Raw genomic sequence first — 14,093 nt, 5'->3', positions numbered from 1 at the left:
TACACAGATTAAGTACAAGCCAGCTTGGGGTTCTGGTAAACACTGCTCATCAACAGGACTGAAGCAAATAGTTCTGTCACAAAGCACAGGTGGCAGAGCTAAAACTGGAACCACCAACGTGGTGGTGAAGTCACTATATAAGAAGCCTTTCAAGAGGCAGCAAGCTTCAGAAGGGTCTGACCCCCCTGCCCAGCCCTGGAGGAGGTCAGGCTGTGGCAAAGGGACAGTCCCTCCAAACTGCCAGGTCATGGCCAAACCTGGAAGTAAAGGGGAAAATGCAGCCACTCTTGGAAAAGGCCCCTGCTGGTCTGAGTGGGGCCCAGTGGTCAGAACAGAAGGATAAGGGCCCAGGTCTGTCTGTGAGAAGAGTCTGCTCGCTCCTGAACCGTGTGTCTGGAGGTCATATCATATCTGGGTGGATGTGTGCGGCTTCAGGGCATGGCCAGGCTGACCAAGGAGGGAGAAGCCCAGAACCTTTGTCAAGGGTGTGTACTTCTTTGCCTGCTGGTGAGCCATGGTGCAGGGGCTATGCTCCTGCAAGACGGCCAGCACCCAGCTCAAGGCGTCCGCAGCTCAGGGGCTCGTGAGCCGTGACCCGAGAAAGGAGCGGGGCTGTTGGGGATCTTGCCATGTTAAGGTTCAGTTTCTAGCAGACAAACCCCAGGGACAGGAGTGAAGCCAGTCGCTGCCTGTCTGTGGCCAGCGGCCAGTGTGAGTGCCCGAGCCAAGGGCCAGTCTTCCAGGCTAGGTCAAGGTCAAGGGCAGACAACAACCACTTTTTCCAGTTGGCTTGAAAATTATAGCTTCTTGCCAGGGTCCTGTAACCTTCCATAAAGCCCACTTGGCAGTCCTCTGGGTAGAGAGGTAATCTTTTTCCAAGGTGTTCTCCATTGATAAGATTAAAGATACAGGTAGGCCCACTTAAAGGATGCCTGGCCGATTCCTCGGGAAGTCAGTGGGGTCTGCCTTCTGCAGGCGATACTGGGTGGCTTCAGGCCCACCACCATGTCCTGCACCCAGACACCTCCACGATGCCACCAGCAAGGGCCCACCTCCAGGAGACTGCCCTGGGATTGCCTGGTGAGGACGTCCAGCCTGCACTCAGTTGGGGCTCAGTGTTTGTGGAGCCACATCATTACATGACCAAAGCATCTGCATGCAGAACTGGGCCCAGAGCCTCTGCTCCCGGCTGCCCCGGGCACAGACCTCACACATGACTCTCTGAGCCTACACAAGGCCTCAGCCAAAATGTGGCCCTGCTACTTGCCACCAGCAAGACAGATGCTGCAGGGCCACTGACCCCAACATGCCCACCAGCTGGTAAAGGGGGGCTTGGGAACAGGATTCCCAACTCCCCGCAGAATGCCAGCAGGGCTGGCTCCGGGCCCACACCTGCACACCATTTCCCATGGAAGCAGACCCTTCCCACCGGCCCACGAAGCTTCCCAGAGGCAGCACCACATGCCCCAGGGAAGAGAAGGCTTCAAAGGCTAAGTGTGTTTTAATGGGTCTTTCCCTAAGGCCAGCGACCGTGAGGCCTACGGGGAAACCAACCCTATGGACCTAAACAGGTCAGTGCCCCCAGGTGACACGGGGGGGGGCGGGCAGTGCTCACCGGGTCTCACCACTGCTCAGCCCCTCTCCTCAGCTATGCTCCCTGACACAGCTCCCTAAACCCCTTCAAGAGATGGCCGTTGTCCGCTGCACAGTGATCACCAGTCCCAGGGAGGAGGAGGAGCCTGCTCACACCCTGGGGTGTGGGCTGGTCCCCTTCCCACCACCCGACAGCTCCCCGTCCTTTGTGAAGCTCAGCTACCCCCTCAGTTTCCACTCCCGGAAAAAGCAATTATTGTGATCGCCACCCGCATCGAGGCCAGTGGAAAATACCACGTCACCGGAAAATAGTTACTAGATATCTGGGGGCCTGGGTGCTACCATGTGCAACCCTGGGGGGTAACATAAATTATACAGGAACACGATACAGCCAGGGGCCCCAGCAAGCAAGGCATCAGGGGTCACACCACACTCCCTACCTGTTCTTGAGGCGAATCGGGATTGGAATTTTATTCAAAACGGTAAAGCCATTTTATTAAAAGTCTGGGAGAAATGACAAACTTTTAGCAATGCTGTGTAAACACGTGTGAAATGCAGTTTGATTTCAGTAGTTTATTTTGGAGACAAAGCAGTGCAAGAGGCCGGCCACACTTTCCCACTTCCCCGGGGCTCAGGGTTAGACAAGGAAAGGTGACGGTACAGACATTATAATCGGGATTCAACACTCAAGTCGTGTAAACGCGGTTAGTCGGCGGGCCTTCAGTATCTAGGACAGCCGGGCAGTTCTGATGGCATCCACCCCTCGCCCCAGGCCCAAAGGCAGACAGCCTCCCGGCCCTGCTGGGCCAGGCCTGAAGGTCCCTCCAAGTGCCCCGCTCAGCAGCCATCCTCGCTGGACACTCCGCTCAGCCCAGAGCCCTTTTTCTTTCTCAAAGTGAAATGGAATCTTAAGACACAAGGTCATACGCAAGGGGTCCTATGCATCTCAGCCAGTGTTCACATTGTCCCAGGGCACACAAAGCCCCTCACTGGTCCTTCTCTGAGGAGGGGCCGCCAGCCTGCCTGGACTTCGGGATGTGACAATCAGCTGGTGGTCTGTCTGCTGCCACTAGGGGCTGGAGTGACTCTAACTGGGAAGAGGGTAGCATGTTCTCTCTCCTCCAGGGGGCTGTTCCTCCTTCGCCTCCGGCTGGCTCTTGCAGTGAATGTGGATCGACCTACTGGGTGAGGGTGGGCCAGGCAGGTGCAAACATGAGTGAGGCGTCTGGGCAGCCTCCTTCTGCCTGGGAAGAGGGCCCCAAATGTCCTCGATGCCAAGGGGCGGCTCATCCGGGTGACCTCGCGGAGAAGCAGGCTTCATGGCAGGTGCTGGAGTGTCAAGCCCGCCCTTCGGAGTTCTCTGGTCTCATCTGCCCATCACAGACGAGGACACGGAGGTCCGGTGACTCTCGGAATGATTTGCCCAAAGTCACGGCACAAATCCTTGGCACAGGCGGGATCAGCCCGGGGACCCACCACCAGGCAGCCTCCTCCCGAGTCCCGGGGAGCAGCAGCGTTTGGTCAGGGAAGGAGGCCCCCTTGCGGGGCTGCATGGGGCACGTCGTGAGGGGCTGGGTGGACGTGGAGAGAGGCGGCCAACCCAGGGCCTTAGCCTCCCCTGGGAAGCTTCTTTCTTCTTCCCTCTGGGAGCGGGCAGCAAGAGGTCCGCAGCCCAGATCCCCGGCACAGAACCCAAGAAAACGGGAGCTGCGGCCTTCGCCTCCTTGGCTCATGCTTTCCGGATGGGCAGCTGCACAGCTGGTGGGGTTTCTGGCTCCACTCCTCACAAAGCTACGGAGGCGGCCAGCAGGAGGGCAACCAGCTACTGGCCAGCCTGGGGAGGAGTTTAGGGAGAAGAGAGAGAAGGGGAACCGTCCACTTGCTCTGTTCAGCGTCAACAGCCTAACCAGGGGTGGCCCCCTCCAGGGTCCCCCAGGCCTGGTCCACAGCAGCCATCAAGACCAACAGACATGGATGTGCACACACACTTGCACACACACACACACACACACACACACACACACACACAGCAACCACACACACGCACACGTACATCCCTCCTCACATTCAGACCTAGTGTTGAAAACACAGCGTGTGTAAACTCAGTGAAGAGATCTGCACAGCAGGAATTAGGCAGGATGTCCCTTTGCCGTGAGGCTGGACCACTGGGGTTCTTTTCCATCTTCCCCCCCATCCCTCATTTAGATCATGACATCAGAAAATCAGGTTAAAAATTAAAAAAAAAAAAAAAAAGACCAGACTGTTGGGAATTCTTAGTAGGATGTCACCATTGGGTGCTGCTTGCCCAGTGGGTGTGCTCCGTGGCCCACGCCGCCCTCTGGGTCCTGGGCTCCATGGCTACTGGGAGGAGGCCTTGGTGGCCAGCGAGGCCACACAGTGCTGCTGGAAGCTGGGTGACACGGCGGTGGTGCAGCCGAGTCTCTGGTGGGGCAGCTTGGTGGTGCTGCTTGCACCCACACCAGCCGCGTCGGCCTCCGCCATCCAAGGTGGGTCTTGGCCCATCACGCTGCTGCTGCAGCCAGGGCTGGCGCTGCACGTCCGCTCACCCGCCAGGCCGCCCGCCTGCTCCGTCAGGAGCCTGCTGCGCCTCAGTGGGGCCACGTCCCCCACGGCTGCTGTGGCTGCGCTCTGGCCCTGCAGGACGGTGGCGATATGGTTCAGGAGGTCTGTGAAGAACTCGCTCACGCCCTCGTAGCCTGGGGGTGGGACGGACAGACAGTGCAGGGCACTTAGCCAGGTGGAAGTGGAGACAGGCCATGGGCACGGGGGACGACAAGGGGACAGGGGCGCTACGGGGCCCACGGGACGCAAGGTGGATGTTTTCATGATGCCATTTACAGGGACAATCAAGGCTCAGTAGATAATGAGGGCTGATTGAAGTCACACAGCCTGGACTCAAAGCGGGGTGCACATGGTCCCACAAGGATGGCCCTTGAATTCACTGCCTCCGGAGTATGAGAAACTGTCGAGCTTGAGCTAATGAGAAACACCCTGCAACCCTGTCCCTCTTGGGCACAACTTGGGGACTCATTTAATCACCTGCCCAGTGTGGTATGATACCATTGAGCGGGTGACGAGCCACGGCTGGAGGTGGCAGTACCAAAGGCCCACTCTGCACGTTCTCAATCACAAACACCCCTCGCTGCCGTGGGGCCCAGCCTCAGTTTCCTCATGTGTCAGCTGAGAACTCCCAGGGTTGCTCCTGTAGGCACGATCGAGGGGGGCTGGAACGTGGGTGACGCCTGAGCAACAGCAGCTGCTCCCAGGACGGGAACCCTTGTCACCTCCCCCAAGATATCTGCAGGGTATTGCTTATGCCACATGCTCTGAGCACCAGAGTCAAGGGGCAGAGACTGGGCACCCCAACAAGGCCACCACACAGACACCCGCTCCCCCTAACAAAGTGGGGGCTCGCTCTCCTGAACAGAAACTGCTGGTGCCTGCCCAGGGCCTGCATTTTCCGGTGTAGATGTGAAAGCAACGGTCAGCAAATGAGTCCTTGGGAGCCGCCCACCGAGCTGGGCAAGCATCTAGGGCGAGGGTTTTGCTGACTCCCAAAAATTGCTTGAAAAGAAATGCGACAGCGGGTGGGTGCCCCCACGTGCCTGAACCAATTTGGAAGGATGAGAGCCAGGCATACAGCTGTAAGAGCAGGGACAGAAAATGTGTCCCTGCAAAGGACGGGTGTGCCCCCCTTGGGATGGGCTCGGGGCGCTGTGATGCCGCCACCACCACTGGCCTGGTGCTGAGGTTTCTAAAACCCTCCTATGTCCTCAGGATGGTCTTCGCAGCGGTCGGCACACGCCAGGTGAGAGCGAAGGTTCAGGAATGGGCAGGAGGTGCTACCTTTTACAGAAACGCCCGCGGGCGGGTGGTGCTGCCTCATTTGTTTAGACTCTTATTTGTTCAGCAAACAACTGCTCCGGTTTTGAGGAAGCCCGAGGCTGAGAGGGGGAAGCAGAGGTCCCCGCAGAAAAGATAAAACTGGGTCAAGGAGCTGGCACACACAGGGCTTCTGTGTGCAACATCCCTCACTTCCTCTTCCCAACGCTCTGTCCCCGTTTCACAGACGAAGGAACAAGACCCAGAGAGTTAAGTAACTGGCACCAAAGACAAAAAGAACGGTCAACAGGTGGACGTGTGACTATCCACCGCAAGACGTCCGCGGCTGGTGTTCGCCCGGGCTCTCAAAGCCCTGGCCCCGGGCCTCCCGTGCCACTCAGGGCATCCTTGCAGTCCCCGCGGAAGGTGCCCCAGGATTCCCCCATTTTACAGACGGGGACACAGAGTTCCTAAGTGGCAGAACCTGGTTTTAACCAGGCCCTCTGGTCCAGCCTGTGCCTTCAATACCCACATGGTGCTGGACACCCCACCCTAGGACTTGGGCTTCTCTCAGTCCTGAGGTTGTGGGGGGCAGGAAGGACCTGGGCCCCTTGGGGGCCACAAGCAGGCATGTCACTGGGTTTCCAGGGCAGAGACATGAGCAGGAAAGGGGCGCTGGAATCTGCGTCAGGCCAACACCAGGGAACCTAAGCCGTTCCCTCAGCAACCACTCTGACGTCCCTAGACAAGGGCCTGGGGGTGGGTGTGTGTACTTCCTCATGAGGTACGTAGGTCTGAGGGTGGACAGGAGGCCGGGGAAGGCCCCTCAGGCCACTCGGCGCCCACAGCTCTACGTTGGTCTGAAGAGGGTGTCTGAGAGGTGAACCGGCACTGTGGGGCACCAGCTCAGGGCTAGGCTGTGAAAACACCATCTCCTGTCTCTGTGAGGGAGGGGACGCCATTCCCATTGTGCAGAAGTGAATACTGCGACTGCCCCATTAGGTGGCTTGTCCCAACACAGACCATGAAGGCAGAGCCAGGATTTGAACCCACAGGTGCAGGGGGCCCAGGGTCCATTCCTCAGGCGGGGCCCCATGAGTGCTCTAGACCCAGGCTCACAAGCCAAGCCGGGCGAGACCAGGGAGCAGGAGCTGCCCTGCCCTGGCAGCTGTCTCCTGGACACTGCCTCCTCTGGGGCCTCCCCTCAGCACCCGCTGCGCTCAGCTTCCTGGGCTGTGAACTGTGATGCTGGTTGGGCCTGACTTACGTGCTCTCGGAGGAGGGGGTGGGGGATGGGACTGGGCACACGACACATGCATCGAGCACCCAGCCCAGGGCCTGATGCCCCACGAGTGCTCCCAGTGTCTGAGGGCTTCCTTGCGCCCTGCAAACACCCCCTGAGCATGAGCAGTCCCATGTGCTGGTGTGTTCCGCGGAGCCCCTTGATGAGGTGATATCTGAGGGGTACTCAGCAGAGCCAGGTCGTGCCAGCCGGTCACAGGGGCCTAGCATGTGCTTACCCCACTTCAGGGCTCCAGCAGACAGCAGAGAGCAGCGCCCAGGCGCCCTATGGCTCGGGCATGGCCCTGCCACCAGCCTGTACTGTGGCCTGGGACAATTCCTCCCTCTCTGAGGGTCTCAGTTCCCTACACATAAACCTGTGTGGGGGGGTGAATTCCCTCCAGCATCCTTTCAGCTCTTTTAATCTACAAAGGTCCAAGGGTCAGCTGAGATCAGACCAATAAAGGCTAATGCAGATGGTGCAGGGTCAGGAGGGGAAGGTGAGAGGACACATGTTTAGTGCAGGCCCACTATGCGCGCCCCCTGACTGGAAGTACAGACCTCCTTCGCTCCTCCCCAAACCCTGTAACCCCATTAGCAGGCTTCGTGGGGGCTGCATTTACCCCAGGCCTCGCAGACAGAGAGAGGTAACGCCTGCCCCATTGCCTGCCCAGGGACACGGTGCCCACCGCTCGCTCACCTGGGAAGGCATTGATGTCGATGACGGCGTGCTGTCCCGTCTGGTTGTTGATGATGATATCAATCCCAAAAAGTGACACGCCAAGCGCCTGCCGCAGTGCCCGGGAGAGCTCCCGGATGACCTCGTCACTCGGCCGCTCAAACACGCCCTCGATCTTGTCCAGCTGCCGACACGACACATACACGGGCGTCAGTCAAGGCAGGGAGGCGCCACGCCACACCACACAGAGACTGCCAGTGCGGCGCCCCAAGCCGGGCCTCGCCTCAGGCCAGGAGGCAGAAACGACTCACACGGTCAGCACTGGAACGGCCATGTCTCAAGTCCTGCTGACTGGGCAGGTCCCAGGTGGACAGCGCCCATTACCTCTCCAGTCCTCGTAACAACCGGGGAGGTGTGTCATTATCAGCATTTTACACAGGGCAGCTGAACCTCAGATTGGGTCAGGGGCTGGCCCAGGGCTACACAGCACAAAAGTTCCGGGCTGGATTTGTGCCGAGGTTCGTTAGCCTCTAAAACCCAACCGTCTTAGCAGGAGGAAAGATGCAATCTGCAGTGAACCCAGGAAAACTTTATGGGGCAGGGAGCATGAGGTCAACCTTGAAGGCAGGGCGGATCTGGGCATGGGTGGGAGGAGAAAGGCGCCAGGCGAGGGCATGGCGGAGGGACAGCTGTGAGCTGGGACAGCAGGGGCAGAGTGGGAAGCTTTGTCAGGCGCGGGCCCACCACTGCCAGAGCCTCATGGCCGTGAAGTGGAAGGGTTCATGGACCAGCCACCATGTAATTACCCAGTACTGGGGGTCATGGGGCTCCCCGTCCCAACAAGTAGCTAACATGGTATTTCCATACGAACTCATCCATGCAAATGGGCTTCCCCAAAGAGGCTACTCTGCTCTCACCAGACTCCAGGGTCTGAACTCAGCTTTCATGGGGCCAGTGGGCTGTTCCTGAACTCACCCCGCACACTGCTCATTTTCTGCTCCAGTCACAGCTGGCCTGACACAGGCACACAAGTCCTCATGGGCCCAAGCCTGGTCCCTGGCCACAACCTCCAAGGAAGTGGAAGGTTGTACTGGGCAAGATTCAGGGTCAGAGGCACCTGGATTAGAATCCTGACAGTGGCTTCCTAGCTCTGTGGTCTTAGGGAAAAGAACTTGGCCACTCTGAGCTGCAGTTTGCTCATCTGCAAAATCGGACCAGTGAGGCTTCCATCCCAGACTGCTGGGTGGAAGGTCATCGGTGTGGTGGGGACAGCATGTGCCTGGCTGGGAAGAGGGGCTCCACCTGCATTCTAGGACAAAGATGGTACCATATCACTGCTGTCAGTCAGCACAGGGCTCACAGTCGGTGCTCAATAAACGCTAGAGTCCCGGAGGTAATGGGCTCAGGAACCAAAGGGGAAGAAGTATGGCTGATCTATCAGAAATAAAAGCGAAGCCAGGTCAAAAAGTCAAGTACAGAATTATCATATGAGCCAGGAATTTCACTCCTGGGTACGTACCAAGAAGAACTGAAAATAAGTACTTGTACACTGGTGTTGATAGCAGCATTATTCACAAGAGCCAACAGGTAGAAAAAACCCCAACGTCCATCAACAGATGAACAGATAAACAGTATTGTTCAGCCATACAATGCTGCAACGTGGGTGAACCCTGGAGACATTAGGCCGAGTGAAAACCCCAGACACAACAGGTCACACACACGAAAGGTCTAGAAGAGGTAAGCCAGAGACAAAACACAGACTAGTGGCTGCCTGGTGCTGGGAGGAAGTGGGGAGAGGGAGTGACTGCTGAATGCGGACGGGGTCTCCTTCCAGGGTGATGAAAATGTTTTGGAACTAGACAGAGGTGGTGATTGTGCAACATGGTGAATGTACTTAACACCATGAGGTGCTCCCTTTAAAATGGCTAATAGTATGTTATGTGAATTTCACCTCAATTTTATTTTTTAAAGTGAGGCTGGGTCAGGAAGGCTGGGGACAAAGCCATGGGCATCAAGGACAAATGGCCCTTATCCCAGCACAGGAAGCTGCAAGGGCCAATGGAGAACTTCCAGACACATGCAGAGCAGGGACCTCCCACAGGGGCAGCTTCCGTGCGCCACTGTGACCCCCACCCCCGCCAGGCAGGGCCCCTCATACTTAAGACTCTGCTGCCTTGGCACCTTATGGGAGAAATCCTTTCTAAGGGGCAGTGCCAGCCTGGTTGTGACAGGCACTCATCACTTAGCACCTGCCCACCTCTCTGTTCACTGTCACCAGCGAGGCGTCAGAGGCTTGGCCCAAAATGACAGCTTGGCCACTGGTCCCTCCCCAACTCAGAGACCGGGATGGGCGCCTCGGCACTGTCCACCGCGTGCTCTGAGCCGCAAGGCACCCCTCCGGGTCGTTTTCTCACCCTGGCGGATGGGGTAACAGACACCTACAGCGTGGGACAGTGGGGGAGGGTCCACGAAGCCAAGGTTTACAGCTCACAGCACACGCCCAGCAGCGAGGGGAGCTCCAGCTGCAGCTTTATACAAAGTCTTGTGACATGCTGTTTACAAAAGCACTTTCTCAGCTCAGCTAAGGAATTCCAGAAATCCTTCTAAAGCCCTTAGATTATCTGAAACCAAATAGCCATCCCAGGACAAGATAAAGGCCTGGAAACCCTGCCCGTGGGCGTAAACAGAAAGGAGGCCATGCAGGAGGTGAGTGGTGTTCACGTGGATCGGCTGTCACAGCTGACAATGCACACCTGGCGCTGTTCTAGCAGTTCCCTGAATCCCATAACCACCCTACGGGACAGCACGGAGACACCAAGGCTCAGAGAGGCACACATGTGGGGTGCTGCAGAGCTTGGGTCTGACCCCAGTCAGTCTTGTCAGTGCCCACACACTTAATTCGCTACACTATGGTGTTTGGGGCCTGCAAAGGGGAGTGAGAGCTGGGTCCACCCTCAGGGCATCCAGCCGGGGAGGGACGGGTTTGAGGCAGGGGCAGGGCTCCCTGCAGAAGACTGAGATGGGGACTTGAGGGACCCTCAGGGGTGGGAGGGAGATAAGGGGCGTGTCTGGAATGGAGCTGCCTGTGCCAGGCTGGCCTGTAGGTGTGCAGAAGGGCTCGTGTCCTAAATAGAAAGGGGACAGCTGGCTGCCACTTCTCTTTTCTATTTTTACATCTTGTCAGTCCTGGGAGATTCCTGAACAGCAGCAGTCATGAGGTGGGGGAGGAGGCAATGATGGCACGCCCTACAGGTGGAGAGAAGACCCCGGAAGTATCTCTAGGCAGACTCTCCCATTTCACAGATAAAGCAACAGGCTGAGTGGCAGACATATGATTATCTAAGAAGTTCACTTTCAGGTGGGCCACTAGTCCTACATGCTGTGCAAGGGATTGGCAGAAACAGCACCTTAGGAAGTCTGTGGAATGCCGACTTCCCTGTTGTCTCTGAGAGTCACTGGCTGAACAAGGTCTGAGAGCCTCGCATGGAAGGGCCCTGTGGAACGGGGCTCGCCTGAAGTGTCTCAAGCTTAGAAGACCAGAAAACCTTTTCTTGCACAGAACACCTCCTTATATCTTATGATGAACACAGCCAGGCGCCGAGAACTACCCTTTAGAACCTGGTTGTCCCCTAAGCTTCCTGGACTGTGAAACTTGTTCCTGGGACATGTCTATCAACATCTTGAGGGGCACTGGCGTTCCCGCCAGGTCCCCACCCATGCCTGTGCTCTGTCAAACCCTCAGCACACAGCTGGCTCCTCGAAAAAACCAGAAACAAATAGGAAATGGGGAGGTGGCCTGGGTCAGGGGCAGGAAGTAATAATAAGGCAACCCCTGAGATAACAGAGGGAGTGAGGCCCAGGGGAGGCGGTCTGCTCTGCATCTTGCTGAAGAGACCCGCGCAGGACAGGGAGAGGGACACAGGCAAATCCCCCCAGAACTGCTAGGACATTCGTGACTCAGGGGAGCGGGAGACCCAGCAGAGGGCTCCGTTCTGGGGAAGTGTTGTAGCAGCAGAGGCCACTGGCTCTCTGGACTTGGAGGAACAGCAGAGGGTGACCTCATGGCAATTTCTAGCTGTCTGCTCCACAGAGAGATAAGAAATCCTAAATTTCTGGAAGGCCCGGCTTTGGAATCAGACCGATCTGGGCCAACAACCCCTGAACTTGACGCTCCTCAGCCTCACTGCGCATAGCCTCATCCCTCGGAAAAGTGGAGGTGCCCACCGCCCCTGCGAGACCTGTGTGTGATGCCGCAAGGCATCCAGGAGGAAGCTTCACACAGCAACATTCCCTGAGCAGCAGCCCCGAGCCCGCCCTGTGAGCCACCCCAGCACTGCAGAAGCAACAGCAGGCTCGTAACAAACACTTACTGCACTCACGTGGACAAAGAAAGGAGAAGGAAAAAGAAGTCAGAAAATCTCCCATCTGGAGTAACCTAGTGGTGCACGGGCGTGGCCACGACGGCTCTCAGCATGAGGCCCGAAGCAAGCATGGAGGAGGGCATCTCTGGAACCTCCCGGGGCCCCTGGCATGGGGGCAAAGGTCCCCCCCACCCTGTCCCATTGGAGAGCTCAGCCCCGGCCACACAGCCAACAGCACCCCCACACCAGGCCACCGCGGCGGGAAAGACATACCTCGGTCAGGACCGATGATGACTCCGGCTTGGACACGTTGTGGCTGTTGAAGAAGATGGACTCACGGTCTGAAAACGCAAACAGAGAGAAGCCAGTTAGGAGCTCAAAGAAACGACGGCGACTCCACCGCCCGACACCAGGGGGCAGCACGCCCCAGCCACGGGCGATGGTGGCCAGGGCAGCCTTCAGGCTCAGCATCCAGCAGCAGCCACCTGGGGCCCCAGTGAGCTGGGCACCCCCACGCCAAGGAGACACTATACCGTGGTCGAACCCACGCCCAGTCAGAGCTCCCGCCTCAATTCCTCTTCCCATATAAAGATGGCTGGCTTAATGAGCCTTATCAGGTCTGGTTTTCCGCAATACCTAAGGCCCCATTACCAAAGGGTGTCTAGTGTGTTTTATGGGCATGGCACCAGAAAGGGGGCCGGGGGGGTGTACCTAAGTGAGAAGGAAACGCTGCGGACCCAAATATCAAAGGCCCAGTAATTCCATTTGACCCAACCCCTCCCACTATCTGCCCAGGGACTCCTTTTTGGGGTAGCACTTGAGAAATGGCCTGATTACCACTTGGCACACGAATATCTAAAATACAAAGAGTTCTGCTGTTTCCCAAATATTTAAGGAAAAAAATAGGAAATAAATAGGAAATAGGGCTTCCGTAGGAAACATCCAAGAAGGCACACAGGATAACGTGTTCGGCTTTGAAAGCTGGCACAGCCCCTCACCTCCTCCCATCACATACTCCTGATCTGTGCCAGCATCTACCGTGCTCCGCGTCCCCGAATCTCATGGGGGCACCCGGAGAGCAGACAGAACCAAAGACTAATGGGAGCCATGAGCAGTCGGTTTGTTCATTCATCCTTTAGAGAGGAACAGAAGGCCGCCAGCCAGTAGGAAATGTGTTCTTGAGCACTTGCAATGTAGGCACATGAATGCAAGAATTGCAAACCCATGAGCCTCGGCCGGCTTCTGGAAAGGGCTGCCTATCACCATCCCAGGCTCTGCCCCCAAGCACAGCATGGGCCACGAGCCCCCATGTAGCCCCTGAGCCCCAGGGCACTTTGCTCACCCCTGGGACTCAGGTCCCTGAGTGCAGGACAGAGAGGGCCCTAGCTGAGCACCACTGTGTGCCAGGGGGGCACCTGCTCTGGTTGCCAACGACCCTCACCAGCTCCAGGACTATGGTGACACAACAATCATGCACGAAGAAGTGATCTGAGCGGAGGCCACGCAGGCAGGCGCTGAGATGTACCTGGCGTCCTTCCCGCTAGTGGGGCACGCGGGCCCCTTGCTGCCCTGGTGTGCCCGACAGTTCTCCCGCAGCTCCGACCAGAGACGGTCCAGACCGGGGGAGCGAGAGATGGTCCTGGGGAGGAGCCTGGGGAAAATAAACACCCTGCAGGACTTGTGCCACCGATCTCTACTCTGGGAGCCGACTGCCAGGCAGAGTGAGCCTTGGGGGTGGCAAGCCCCACGGACCCAGCAGGGCTCCAGCTGCTGGGATTGGCATTGTGGCCTTCTGCAGGTACTGCCCCCTCTGACCCTGAACCCCAGCCTGACCCAGCCCCACTGAGCGCAGGGCACCTCCCACCCATACCATGGGTGGCCAAGGGCAGGGGCCAGAGTGGCAGAGCAGGCCTGGGGGGAGAAAGGCCACCCAGAGCAGGCGGACACGAGTTGGAGACTGGAAAGCGTGCCGGAGCCACAAGGGAGCACCATGGGTGCTTAGTCACACCATGTCACCCAACAGCTTCTGGTGCCAAGAAGCTCAATCACAGTGCGGCTCATTTCAAAGGCAGCTCGTCTCCTCTTGGCTAACTCTGCCCTGGGGCTATGGCCAGAGGGACGTTCAGAGCAGGGCAGGACAGCTGCCGTCTGCTCAGATGCCCCCACATGCAGCCTGGGCAGGGGCCTGAGGGAATGGGAACGGCTGGAAGCTGCTAACCCAGGAGACTGTGGGAAGCCGAGATGGGTCCGAGTGACCCTTGGTGCCGGCTCCTTGGGCAGCTTTAGGATACCCAGTCCCTCTAAAGATGGACCTGGCCGGACCCTTGCATCTGACT

General features: G+C 57.7%; 1 protein-coding gene across 1 annotated transcript; it reads right to left on the bottom strand.

Annotated features, from left to right (window-relative positions):
* Positions 1 to 2,146: 2,146 nt before the first annotated feature.
* Positions 2,147 to 13,685, bottom strand: ITPK1 (inositol-tetrakisphosphate 1-kinase). The gene is made up of 4 exons (XM_019632920.1): positions 13,283 to 13,685; positions 12,031 to 12,098; positions 7,418 to 7,580; positions 2,147 to 4,310 (listed from the first exon to the last, which is right to left on the bottom strand). The coding sequence occupies exons 1-4, from the start codon at positions 13,623 to 13,625 to the stop codon at positions 3,952 to 3,954; spliced, it is 933 nt and encodes a 310-aa protein (XP_019488465.1). The 5' UTR covers positions 13,626 to 13,685; the 3' UTR covers positions 2,147 to 3,951.
* Between the last annotated feature and the right edge of the window lie 408 nt (positions 13,686 to 14,093).

This window comes from Hipposideros armiger, unplaced genomic scaffold (genome assembly GCF_001890085.2).
Source record: "Hipposideros armiger isolate ML-2016 unplaced genomic scaffold, ASM189008v1 scaffold_1195, whole genome shotgun sequence".
NCBI classification, from domain to species: domain Eukaryota; kingdom Metazoa; phylum Chordata; class Mammalia; order Chiroptera; family Hipposideridae; genus Hipposideros; species Hipposideros armiger.
This window is presented reverse-complemented; position numbering and strand designations above follow the sequence as displayed.

What these genes read in the sequence shown, in the direction of transcription:
- ITPK1 (XM_019632920.1), bottom strand. Translation starts at nt 13,625, where the DNA reads ATGGGTGGGAGGTGCCCTGCGCTCAGTGGGGCTGGGTCAGGCTGGGGT. An exon ending in CATCATCGGTCCTGACCGAG is followed by an intron (nt 7,581 to 12,030) that starts GTATGTCTTTCC and finishes TCGTGTCGGCAG; the next exon opens with CTGGACAAGATCGAGGGCGT. An exon ending in CGACATCAATGCCTTCCCAG is followed by an intron (nt 4,311 to 7,417) that starts GTGAGCGAGCGG and finishes TCCCACCCCCAG; the next exon opens with GCTACGAGGGCGTGAGCGAG.